Source organism: Lissotriton helveticus, chromosome 10 (assembly GCF_964261635.1).
Source record: "Lissotriton helveticus chromosome 10, aLisHel1.1, whole genome shotgun sequence".
NCBI lineage: Eukaryota > Metazoa > Chordata > Amphibia > Caudata > Salamandridae > Lissotriton > Lissotriton helveticus.
In genome coordinates, this window is record NC_136071.1 from 1,218,337,391 (window position 1) to 1,218,350,761 (window position 13,371).

The 13,371-nt window shown below is 50.2% G+C and overlaps 1 protein-coding gene across 1 annotated transcript in view; it reads right to left on the bottom strand.

Annotated features, from left to right (window-relative positions):
- LOC144784229 (carboxylesterase 5A-like) overlaps positions 1 to 13,101 on the bottom strand; it is a 193,522-nt gene extending 180,421 nt beyond the window's left edge. The window contains exon 1 of the mRNA XM_078662878.1: positions 13,086 to 13,101. Within this exon, the coding sequence (XP_078519004.1) occupies positions 13,086 to 13,101 (16 nt within the window). The remainder of the gene's footprint in view (positions 1 to 13,085) is intronic.
- Positions 13,102 to 13,371: the final 270 nt, after the last annotated feature.

The following is a 13,371-nucleotide window of genomic DNA, read 5'->3' on the forward strand; positions in this document are numbered from 1 at the left end:
ATTATTGGGTCCAGCTGCTGTACCTACATACCGGACAACTCGCCCTCAGTGTACAAAGCCATCGAACATCTTCACAGACTCTCTTCAGAAGTCCACCAGGAACAGGAAGAATGGTCGCTTGGTGGTTGGTTCTGGAACACTGTTAAGAACTGGGGCTGGAGACTGTTCACCATTATCCTAATTCCGGTAGTAGTAATATGTGGCCTATGCTTAGGAATTCAATGTCTGCCACCCCTGTGTTCATTATGTGCAAACTGTATTTGCCCTAAGGCCGTGGACTTTGGAAATGAACGCATGGGAGCATTATATGATGCCGAGGTTGGGAATTTGATGAAGATTGACATTGAGTAGGCAAGTCACAGGAGGAAAATACCCGAATTACATAGTATGGAGAGAGACTGATTTTAAACGCTATCTACGGGCCAAAATAACGTGACAAATAGACCAAGAGGACAATTGAACCCCAATGACGGTGTGGCAGGGGTGTTGAGCAAGAGACTAGAGGTCGCACTTAATTAATTAAGCCTTGAAGAAGTCTGTGGATTAACTCCACTTCAGACGAAACACGTGTCGGCTAGGAGGTTTTTATGAACAATCAACGCATGAAATAAAAGAAAGAAAAGAAGAAAACAAACAGCGATTTGTGATCTGTTCATTGGTTGCAAAGTGAATTTTTGTGTTAGCTCAGGATAAATGTTGTGACATTGAGTAGGCAAGTTGGCTAGATATGTTGAAAAGGGAGGACTGTTAAAGATTAGACTGAAAATGTCAACGTTATCGGCGCCATCTTGCTCTCCTTGGGCCCATTCGTGCGCGTAAGCGGCAGCCATTTTGTGCACCATGGCCTCCCTGCCCCTCGCCGATAGCCAGCGTCTCTCTCTCTCTCTCTCCCGACCTCGCTGACAACCCCCCCCCTCCGCTCTCACATGTCTTGGGTCACAAACCCCTCTTCAGCGCGGCTCTGCCTCGGAACCCCATCCTGTTCCCAGCGCGACACTTCCCTTCATTCCTTTCATGGTCCCAGGCCCTTTGATGCAAACCCCTTTTTTCCTGTGTGCCCGTTTGTCTTCCTCGTTCCCAGGCCGACACCTAACTCTGCCGATACTGTTCCTTGCCCCTCCCCGTACAGTAGAAAGCTTCCCTCATCAAAGGACCCCCGAGTTGATCAAAGCCCTCACCCTATGAGATCCGACCAAACCCCCACATTCCATGAATCGGCGGAATGTCCAGCTGCGCGGTAGTCATCATCACCTGTTGTGACCGGGGTGAGGACTTCAACTGTAAATGTGTGTGGGAACGGGCCTGAAGGGGAGATTCGGAGGATATCCCTCCGTACATCAAAGCATTGCCAAGAATGTGTTGTATGTAATAAAGCAATAAACCTGTGTATAAGAGGCCAGGCCTCAGAGATGCGGTTAGAGCACCTCGTGACGATACTTGCTGTCCGAACTGATGTGTTCTCCTCCGGAGAGAATAAAAACCCTTGTTTCCTGCCTTCCAGTCTCCAGCGCCTGCCTCTTCATTGGTTAATAACTTGTGGGTTTAAGAGGCGACACCGCCGGGCAATACTTAAGGTTCTTTTAATTCGGTTGGTAGCCTGACCTTTAACAATATGGCTTTGTCTACTTCCCCGGACAGTGTGGCGACTGCAGCGAAATTCGCCACCCAGGAAGACCTGGGTAAGATATTGGACACAATGAGGGACTTTATGGCAGAGATCAGAGCTGGTCGACCAGGGCCCAGCTCACCGCAAGTGGGGGGCAAGATAAGCTTGGATGAAGGAGGGGCGCGGGCAGCTGCGGCGGCCTGGGGGGACCAGGGTTGCATTCAACAAACACAACAAGGGGTCACTGCTGTTGCTGCGTTGGATTTAGCAGGGGTTGCCAAGCAAGTTACTCATAACCCAGCAATGACATTAGAAGTAAGTACACCCACGACAGTTAGTCAGCCATTCCCGAAGACAGCAAGCACAGGCACTGAGGTGGTCACATCGGTTGCCGGGGTGGGGCCACTACCGTCCACCAGCGAGGCTAGTGTTAGTCTCCTTTCTGTAACGAAAGACCTCTCAGCAGGGCCACTACCTAGTCCGGTGGCCGCAATAGGAACTCGCTAACAGTTGTGCAAGCCCCCCGTGCAAGTACAGTTAGTTACAGCAGCACCACTGCTATCTGGGCGTTGCTCTCTGGCGTGGCAGGTGCCCCAGGCGGCCAAGGAAGCCATTTGGAGGCGGGAACTGATAGATATTTTTTCCCTACTATGACTAGGCCAGGATGGCATAGACACCAGGAAGGCGGGTGTAAAGGAAGAGGACAAAAAGATAAAGTTTCGGGCTTGGCCGGAGAAGAGTATAGAAAATTGGCTGGATGCTTTCTCCATTTTGTCGGCTGTTATCTTAGAAAAACAACCGGAGGCAGCGCACGGGCTCTTGCACTATGGCAGGTTAATCCACAATGAGGCAATGAAGTGGGGGGGGAGTGGTTGGCTGACCTATGACCGGGAGTTCAGGAAAAAGATGTCCATGTGTCCAGAAATGGCGTGGGACCAGAAGGAGGTCCAGCTACGGCTAGATCACATGAGTTCCCGAGCACAGCAATCCACTGACACTCTGGGCAAAGTACAGGCAGGACGGGGTACCGGGAAAGGCTTTTTTCGATGGGAATCGCATGGTTTTAAACCAACATTTCGAGGCGGGTTTAAAAGGGGTGGCCAGAGAGGGGGCTTTAGGAGGTTTCCCCACGGACATGCCAATTGTTCAACAAAGGTTCTTGCTCATGGGCAAAACATGCAAATTCCAGCATGTGGCGGAGCACACCCTGCGGTCTATTGTCAACAGGAGAGACGGCCCGCCTGCAAAGGCAAGCAGGATAGTTGAGGACAACGGCGTAATCAAACTCCATGTCACACACCTCCCCCCACCCAGTAGCAACACCCTTTTGCCTCTAATTCAGCAGTTCCATACACCAGCAGTACCTCCACTACCTCTGGATGATACCCTAGTTCCTGGGGGCAGTCAAGGGCCCCTCACCAGTCAGACTGGCCAACCTCACGCCTCTCCTAAGACGGTACCCTAATAAGCAGGATCGCCTGCTACTGCTGCAAGGTTTCAGCGAAGGCTGCAGGATTCCCTATGTGGGCGCTCTGGGGAGTCGGGAGGCAGACAATCTGAAGTCAGCAAGGGAACAACCAGCAATAGTCAGAGCAAAAGTGGAAAAGGAGAGGGTCCAAGGCAGGGTGGCGGGAACTTTTCAGCGGCCCCCGTTGGACAATTTTGTTGTCTTCCCTCTGGGGGTGGTGCCCAAGAAGGAGCCAGGGTCTTTCAGACTGATACATCTCTTGTCCGACCCTGAAGGAGAGTCTGTCAACCCTGGGCTGGAGGAGGGATCTTGCTCTGTCATGTATTGTACGCTGGATGTAGCCGTGGACCTAGTCAGGAGGGCGGGCAAGGGAGCTTGGTTAGCAAAAGCAGGCATCGAATCTGCTTTTCACTTGCTGCCTGTTCACCCGAGCAGCCAACACCTGCTGGGTTTCAGGCTGGAGGACAGGTACTACTACGACAGATGCATGCCCATGGGTTGCGCGGTGTCCTGTGCCTACTTCGAGGCTTTCAGCACTTTCCTTCAGTGGGCCCTGTAAGCAAGCTACGGGGTGGTAGGCGTCTCGCACTACCTCGATGACTTCCTTTTTATAGGGGGGGGAGGCACGCAGGATTGCAGGGAAGCCCTGAAGAACGTCGGGGGTGTTCCACTCGCGCCAGGGAAAACCGAGGGTCCGGCGCAGGTATTAACATTCCTGGGGATCGAGCTTGACACCATAAAAGGAGAGTCCAGACTGCCAGCTGACAAGGTCCAGGACTTGGCAAACCAGATTCAGTCACTATTAGGTCAGGAGAAGGCATCCCTTGGTTCCATTCAAAGCATGCTGGGGTAACTTAACTTTGCAGCCAGAGTTATACCAGCTGGGAGGGTGTTTGCACGTAGGCTAGCCAGGGCAACGGCAAAGGTAAAGAAGAAACACCACATGGTGAAGCTAAGCAAAGGTATGAAGGAAGATCTATACATGTGGGCTACTTTTCTGGTGAGCTTCAACATCTCAGTTATACGGAGAGCACCCTGGGCGGAGAGCACGGAATTTGCGCTTTATACAGATGCGTCAGGTAAAGAAGGTTTTGGGGTGATCCTGGACAGGGAGTGGTGCGCGCAGAAATGGCCCAATTCATGATTTTCTTCTTGTCGCAAGAAGAAAATCACGGCTCGCATTAGTACTGGAATTTTTTCCTATAGTGCGAGCTTTTCACCTTTGGCCGGCAGTACTATCAGCTAGAAAGGTGTTTTTTTGGTCGGACAACATGGCCGTAGTGAAGGCCATCAATTCACAGTCTGCGACTTGTCCCCTAGTTTTATGCTTGTTGAGGGAACTGGTGCGGGCTTGCCTAGTGAACAATGTAGAATGCGGGGCGCGACACATCCAGGGGTGCAGAACATTGCAGCTGACGCTCTCTCCCGTTTTCAGTGGCGCCCGTTCTGTGAGGCGTGGCCAAGAGTGAGGGAGGACATGACACCTTTGCCACCTCACCTCTGGTTTCTTCTGAGGTTGAAATGCGACATGAGGTGGCTGGGCGAGCTGTCCCTGACACCAAGGACCAGTAAGCGTTGCAGAGCTTGTGTAGCTAAGTTTTGTTCAGTGGCAGGAGCCTGGGAAGAAGGGGGGATATCACTAGAAAGCAGGGTGCAGAAGTTTGTTATATGGGCCAAGGATGAAGGGAAGAGCCACTCTTGGATAGGGGCCATTTGTCAGCAATAAGTCACCATGCGAGATTACTGGGGCAGGAGGATCCTACAAAATCATTCTTAATCAGGGCAGCGCTTAAGGGCTGGGCTGGGTGCGAACCCAGACTGTGTCCCCTATTGATTTTTAAACACTGCAAGGGATGCTGGACTGGGTGCACAAGGCTACGAATTCACCTTTTGAAGCGGCACTGTTCTCGGCCACTTTCAGCCTGGCCTTTTTTGGGGCCCTCAGAGTAGGCAAAGTCCAAGCTGGTGGGAGACGCCCTCACAATAGCGCTAAGGAGGTCAAAAACGGACCAAGCAGGGGAGGGGCGGATGATTGTGATGCACCAGCTTGAAACGGCCAGGTACTGCCCAGTGTGTCTTTTCGCTGCCTCACTAGAGTAAACACCCTAAATATCGATTCCAAAATATAGACTGCCCAAAATATCGAATCAAAAATATAGACTGCCCAGAATATCGAATTATCAAAATATAGTCAGTCAGAATATCGAATTTGGAGTATGAAATATCGAATTCCATAATATCTAATTTAAAATATCTATTCCCATAGTATCGATTTTCTTTAGTGTTATGTATTGTAGTATATGTATTAAAATTATGTATTAATTTTGTAATGTATGTTTATTTTTTTTTAAGTTATGAATGTTATGTAATTTAATTTTTGCGAAATTTAATTCCGTAGCGGGTTGTGGGTTTATAGGGGAATAGAGTTGGAAGTAATTTAATTATAGTAAAATAAATATCAAATTGTATTTATATGTATTGATAATTAATTATTAATTGGTAAGTAATTTTTATTAATTGGTAATTAATGTTTTAATTTGTAATTAATTTGTATTAATTGGTAATAATTTGTATGCATTGATTAATTGATAACTATGTTAATTGTATTATTTATTTATAGCGGGTTGTGGGTTTATAGGGGAATAGGGTGGGAAGTAATTTAATTGTAATAAAGTTAATATTTATTTTTATTTATATATATTGATAATGAATTGCTTGATAATTAATTATTAATTGGTAATTATTTTTATTATTTGGTATTTAATTTGTATTAATTGGTAAAAAATGTGTATTAATTGATTAATTGATAATTATGTTAATTGTATTATTTATTTGGAGCGGGTTGTGGGTTTATAAGGGAATAGGGTGGGAAGTAATTTAATTGTTATAAAGTAACTATTTATTTTTATTTATATGTATTGATAATTAATTATTAATTGATAATTAATTTTTATTGTTTTTGTAATGAATTTTTTAATCGGTAATTAATTTCTATTAATTGGTAATTATTTTTAATTAATTTTTTGTTGGTATTGATAATGCTTGTCATTTTATTTTAATATTAAATCATTACTTTTCCTACTATTGCACTCTCTGGAGTGGGAATAGTAATTTTTACCCCCCGCTATCCAACGCTTTCCCTACTGTTGCACTCTCTGGAGTGGGAATAGTTATTTTTACCCCTACGCTATCCAGCGCTTTCCCTACTGTTGCACTCACTGGAGTGGGAATAGTAATTTAAACCCCTACGCCATCCAACGCTTTCCCTACTGTTGCACTCACTGGAGTGGGAATAGTACCTTACTTGTTTATAGATAGGGATTCGATATTCTGTACTTAGATGTTTTGGGTTCGATATTTTGGGCATTCTATATTATGTCCCTCGATATTAAGTCACTGATCCCCCACTAGCCCTGCACCCAGCAACTGAAGGTTACCTATTGATACATGGAGATGGTACCCCCCCTCACTAGGTTCCAAGTACAGAGCATCATGCAGGCTTGTTTGGCGTTGTCAGGCAACAAGATAGAAGGTAAACATTTTTGCAGCCACTCATTTCGCATCGGAGCAGCCACCTCAGCGTTTAGGGCCGGCCTTTCAGCTGAACGAATCAAGCAAGTGGGGAGTCCCACTGTTACAAAAAATACATCCGGCCTTGAAGGCACTGTTTCTGGGGTTGAGGACTGGGAAAAGAGTTGATACGGACAAGTGTTGGAACGTCAACAAGGACAATTTGCGGCAACTGTTGCCGGTGGTGTGCAGGGTGGTGTAATAAGGACATTTAAATATTAAAGATGCGCCGTGAGGCAATATTACGCTTCACATGAACACATGATTGTTGGAAATGGGATCCCCGGCTGGCCAGGGCTTTCGCCAAAGTCAGTCAGAGACCACCATTCCCAAGTCAGGGCAAGGGAGTTACACGCCAAGATAACCCCTGCTCACCCTCTAGGTAACGTGGCGCGAGCAGCAAGGCTAAACTTGGAGGCGATGTAAGTTAAGTATTTGCGCACGCACCCCAGCAACAACACCCAGGACCCACCACAAAGGAAACTCCACACAAGGTTATATAAAAATAGCCTTTGCATTACACCAAAACACATTAGATGAAAAACACACACTTTACAATGTGCCAGAGGCACGGGCAGAATTTACAGGGGATATGTACAAGACAGGGCCACCTGGACCACTGTCAGGAATCAGCACTTTTAGAAGTAACACTTTTTGAACATAGCACATAGAATGTAAAATCACTGTAGCACACAACCAGTAACTACTGGTAACCAGGACCTCACTAGCACCACCTGCACTAGGAGAGAAACCACCTAAGTATCACAATACCTGTAGGGGTGTAAGCATAGGAACATTACACATGATGCATAACATACATTCAGAGGTGTAAGGAAGGAAAACACATGATGCATCAACACACCGGATAGGCCACGCCCCCCCCTTTTCCCCCAAATGTGCCTTCCACGTAAGCGCAGCGGACGAGCGCAGCGGGAGCGCCGTTTGCGCGCCGAAGGAGCGCCTAAGGCAAGCCCGTCTGCGCCCGTCCGCGCCAGACCGAGCCTAGAGCCCATACCCCTGGCCGGTCCGAAACCGCTACGAACCAAATATTCACAAGAAACTCTGTATCAACTCAGAGAACCGCTAAACACTAGATGTAGCGGACTTATTACCCCGGAACAGGAGCTTCTTAGATGCTCAAACTGCGCCTACAGGACTATGCCCCTATCCCATTCTGAACCTGCCTGCCTTGAGATGGCCCTGCTGAATTGCAGGTCACTCCCTAAGCACCACACTGAAATTAACTTGCTATTAACCGAGTCGGACTTTGACGTTCTGTTCTTAACAGAAACTTGGCTCTCTGAGAGCTCGGACCCAGATATTATCCAAGCGCTACCTCCTGGGTACCTCATTAAAACCCTCAACAGACCGACGGGCATGAGAGGGGGCATCGCGATTATCTATCGTGACAACCTCGCATGTCAGTTCAAAGACAGCCCCATTCTTGATAGCGAAAATGTCCTTTTTTTGCTACACCGGCCACCATCTACCACATTAACTGGGGTGTTAATCTACCGTCCGCCTGGACAGGTAGGGCGTTTTATAAACTCACTCATGGATGCCATCTCCTCTCTGGCTTGCGTGACTCCAAACTTTACAATCCTCGGGGACTTAAATCTCCATTTCAACGATCAAGGTAATAAACTTGCCATAAACTTAAAAACTGATCTAAACTCCCTTAATTTACAACTACTCAGCAATGATCCCACCCACATGAAAGGACACCTATTGGATCCTATCTTCTCTAACCTTTCCAAACTCCATGTTCAAACCCCTCTCCCTCTTCCCTGGTCGGACCACTTCTTGGTTCCTTTCAAATTCCAACTTCCAGGGAAGATCGCGGATATTCCTCGCCCCCGGGCCCCGTCACGTCCATGGAAAAAACTAGACACAACCCTATGGGAACGTTCTCTTTCCTCCACTTTACCTACAGTCGACCCCGACCCCTCTAAAGCCGAAATTCAATTGCATAAATGGATTAGTGACTCCCTCAATACAGTCCTGCCACTCAAAACCCTCCCTTCCAATAGGAAATCCTCTAAACTACCGTGGTTCACTGAGGAACTACGTGAATTAAGACGGAAAGGCAAAAGGCTCGAACGCCAATGGAGAAAGCACTGGAACACAGAAGACAGAAGCGGTTACAAAGCCCATATTAGGCTCTATAAAAATGCATTAAAAAAGGCACAGGCCTCCTACTTTGAGGATCAAATAGCAGCCGCGACCAATTCTGCAAAAGAGACCTATCGGATAGTTAAACTCCTCTCCAAAATACAGGAACCCTCACCACCACCAGACCTGGATGGCGCAAATTGCAACCAGATGGCCGAATTCTTTTTGAAAAAAATCGAAAAAATCCTGAACTCCCTCCCGGCAGCGCCAACCGCACCAAGAGGCCCTTATCACCCTGTTTCCCAAGACACCCCGAGGCTTCTCTCCTTCCCCCAAATTACCATCGAAACGTTTCTTAACGTCCTGCATAAAGTCAAAAGTGGCGCCCCATCAGATCCAGCCCCGATTAGTAAACTGAAGCAAGTTGCTTCCACCGTAGCCCCTCCTCTTACCAACTTGATTAACGCTTCCTTCGAAAATGGCACAGTCCCAGCAAACTGGAAAAAAGCCACTGTGAAGGCTCTCATAAAAAACCGCATCTGGACCCCACAGACCCATCAAACTTCAGACCGATCTCATTGTTACCGGCTATCAGTAAAATCGCCGAGAGAGTAGTAAATCAACACCTTTCTGAGTTCCTAGAGACTAATCATCTTCTCCGTCAAACCCAGACAGGTTTCAGACCGGGACAGGGGACTGATACCGCACTGTTAGCCGTGGTCGAAGAAGCTAGAGGCATACTGGACGTAGGAGGATCAGTGGCAGAAATCCTCCTCGACCTGAGTGCCGCCTTCGACACGGTGGACCACGCAACCCTTGTTCACCGTCTTGGACTGATAGGAGTGTCGGACTCCGCATTAGCCTGGATTTCATCCTTGCTTGAAGACAGGTTTTTTCAAGTAACAGACGGATACTCCATCTCCAAGGCTCAGGCACTTAAGTGTGGGGTGCCCCAGGGATCTTCCCTGAGCCCCACACTTTTTAACGTGTACATGGCACCCCTCGAGGATGTTGTTAAACCTTTTGGGATTAAATCAATAATGTACGCCGATGATACTCAGCTCGTCGTTTCCCTCAACCAATCAGACAACGCCCTCCCCAATCTATTCAGTTGTCTGGAAAAGGTGCACCAGTGGATGTGCGAGTCCCGGTTAAAACTGAATGGGGAAAAATCAGAAATACTCCTCCTGGGAAACCCAAATAAAATCCCCTCACCCCTTCCCTGGCCACCATGCATGGGATCTCCACCATCCCCAAAATCCGAAGTAAAAAGCCTTGGTATATGGCTGGACCAGGATCTCAGTTTTAAAACACAAGCGAGGAAAACTGCGGGTACCTGCTTCGGCCTTATGAAGATGGCACGAAAGATCCTCCATCTACTCCCCCACCAATCCAGGAAGCTCTTGATGCAGGGGCTGGTGAACTCCAGATTGGACTATGGAAATGTCCTATATCTGGGGGCCCCAGTCTCTGTAGTCCACAGACTTCAATGTGCACAAAATGCGGCGGCAAGAATACTCACAGGGACCGCAGCAAGGAGCTCGGCTAAGCCAGCCCTTAGAAGTCTGCACTGGCTGCCAGTTAAGGAACGGGTCAACTTCAAGACTTTGTGCATTGCCCATAGAATAATGCACAATGAAGGCCCTCCCATCCTCAGGCCGCTTGTGTCCTATCAACAGTCAAGCAGACAACTTAGATCTAACTCCATCTCCCTGGCAAAAGTCCCCAGAATCAGGAAGGCCAGAACAGGTGGCCGCCTGTTTTCGTACAATGCCCCCAGGTTATGGAATGCCCTTCCACTTTCCCTGAGGCAAGAACAAAATCACCTCAGATTCAGGAAAATACTGAAGACCCTACTTTTTCCCTGAGCACTCCCCCCCTGACTGCCCACCCTACAGGAATGTGTTCATTAGCGCCGGGATACCCAAGGTTCGCTGTGCGCTTTATAAAACCCAAAATCAAATCAATCAAATCAAATCATTCAGAGGTGCAGGGGAGGAAAACACATGATGCCTAAAAACATTCAGAGGTGTAGCAATAACAATTGTGCAGTAATCACATTGGCACATAAATCATAAATGCGCCTGAATCACATTAGCCACAACCTGTGGCAGTCCCTAGGCCAACTGGCCTCTCCAGGGCTAGGACGCCCTGTGTCCCAAATGTCAGGGGGGCCTAAGCCTTGCAGCTGCCCACAAAGTGCTGGGCAGCTGTGAGTCTCCTCTGGGTTCCTAGAAGGAACAATAGCGCAAAAACGATGTGGGAGCCTAGCAGGCTCTGAAACAATTTACTGGGCCCTCAGGAGCCTCTCAGGCTACAAGTAACTAAATGCCCCCACGAGCCCCTCGTGGGCTCTCCGAAACAATTGCCGCCTGGTGGGAGCCTCTCTGGCTCTAAATACAAAAAGTGCCCTGAGCCTCTCGGGGCTCTTTCACTAGTGGTGCCTTCTTTGGTGGAGTCCCCCTCCTGGGGACGCAAATGACAATGGCCCCTGTGACTTGTGAGCCTTCTGGGCTCAAGGAAGGAATGCCCCCTCTGAGCCTCTCGGGGCTCAGAATGACTGGAGCGCCTTCGAGCCTCCGTGGCTCTGTGAGCAACTGTAGCACTTTTGAGCCTCTCTGGCTCTGTATTTAAAAAGGCCCCCAGGAGCCTCGTGGCTCCAAAACTAAGTCAGCGCCAGCAGGGGGGGGCGGGCACCGGCAATGTGCCCCGACGCCTCCCCCTCTTTACAAGGTAGCCCGGGGCCCTCCACTCACCGGGTCTGTGGCGGGGCTCCTCTATGGTGCTTTGGCCTTGCTGGACTGCTTCACTGCGGCCCTCGGTGCGCCTCCTTTCGCCGGCGGCCGGGGCTCTCCCTCGTGAGAGCCTCGCCGGCCCGATGCAGCCGGTTCCTTCCTCTCGGGCTGCGGGGGCGGGACTTCCGGTCGGCCGGCTCTCTGATTGGCCGGCCGCCAACCACTTCCGGGTCATGGCCGAGAACAGGAAATTGAGACATTGTTTCACGGCCACGGACATTATCGGGCTAGGATATCCAGGCACGCGTTGGACCTGCTGGCTGAAGAAGCTGCAGCAGAGACTGGGGGGGGATTTCCCCTCCGCATGTGTTGGTGGAACACCTGGGAGGGAATGACCTGTCATCTGTGGGGTGGAAGGCACTTCTCCATGAAATGACCGTCACCATGAGTAAGTTGAGCAGTCAGCTGGGGACCTGTGGGTTATGGGGGTCGGAGATAACACCCCGGCAGGTGTGGAGGGGGCAGGATCAGGGGAAGCCATGGAGGTCTCGAGGAGGAACGGCAACAGCGCCATGAGGAAATTCACTGAGCAAAGGGGGTTCGGTTTCATCCGTCATGGTTTACTGCACACTGAGACCACAGGGTGTTGGGAGGACGATGGGGTACACCTGTCCAAAGTTGGGATGGACCTGTTCCTATTTGACCTGGGGGAGGCCTTAGAGACAGCAGGGTGTAAGTAAGGAACGCTATCTTGGTGGGGGGCTCTGGGGTGACGGTGGCCACACCCAGAGCTGTGGCGGAGTTACAGGGCGACCCAGAGGCTGTAAGGTACATACGGGTACCCTCTGCAGGAGCACAACAAGGGTGCAAAGGCCAAATATCCACAGGGAGGTCCTCTCATTGGACCCTGGAGGTGCGACGGTGCCCCGTTAGTCCTACGGGAGGTTGTTGACCTGAGCAACCGGGGGTTGCCTGGCAGGCTCCGCCCCCTATGGGGCGTGAGCAAAAGGGATAGGCGGTTGGCCCGCCGGTGGGAGGGGTCTCTCCTCCCCCAAAATATGTGAAACACCCTTGAAGAGGGCCCCAGTGTAATTTGGCTCATCAGGTGGCAGGCGGCGAGGGGCTGCCTGCCTTGGGCTCACCTGTAAGCTAACCCACCCATCTTGGCATCTTTGTAATGCTAATAAACCTGCAGCAATGTTTCTCCACAAAGAAGGTGTCTGGTCTGGTTATTTCTATATGAGATTGCTGCATGGGTGGAAGGTGAATGTTGCCGATATTGGCACTATGCACTTTTACCGCTGGGCTGGACAAATATCTCTGCACCTCTGCATCACCCCACATACCTCTGCACCCCAGCACGGCCGGCTCACCCCACACACCTGTGCACCCGGGCACGGCTGGCTCACCCCACATACCTGTGCATCCCGGCACGTCCGGCTCACCCCACATACCTCTGCACCCGGGCACGGCCAGCTCACTCCACACACCTGTGCACCCCGGCACGGGTTGCTCACCCCACACACCTCTGCACCCCGGCACGGGTTGCTCACCCCACACACCTGTGCACCCCGGCAAAGCTCACTCCACATACCTGTGCACCCCGGCATGGCCGGATCACCCCACACACCTGTGCACCTCAGCACAGCTCACTCCACATACCTCTGCACCCCGGCACGGCCGGATCACCCCACAAGGTATGCACGCTGGCAGGGCCGGCTCACCCCACATACCTGTGCACCCCAGCACGGCCGGCTCACCACACATACCTGTGCACCCCGGCACGGCCGGCTCACCACACATACCTGTGCACCCCGGCACGGCTGGCTCACCCCACACACCTGTGCACCCCGGCATGGCTGGCTCACCCCACACACCTG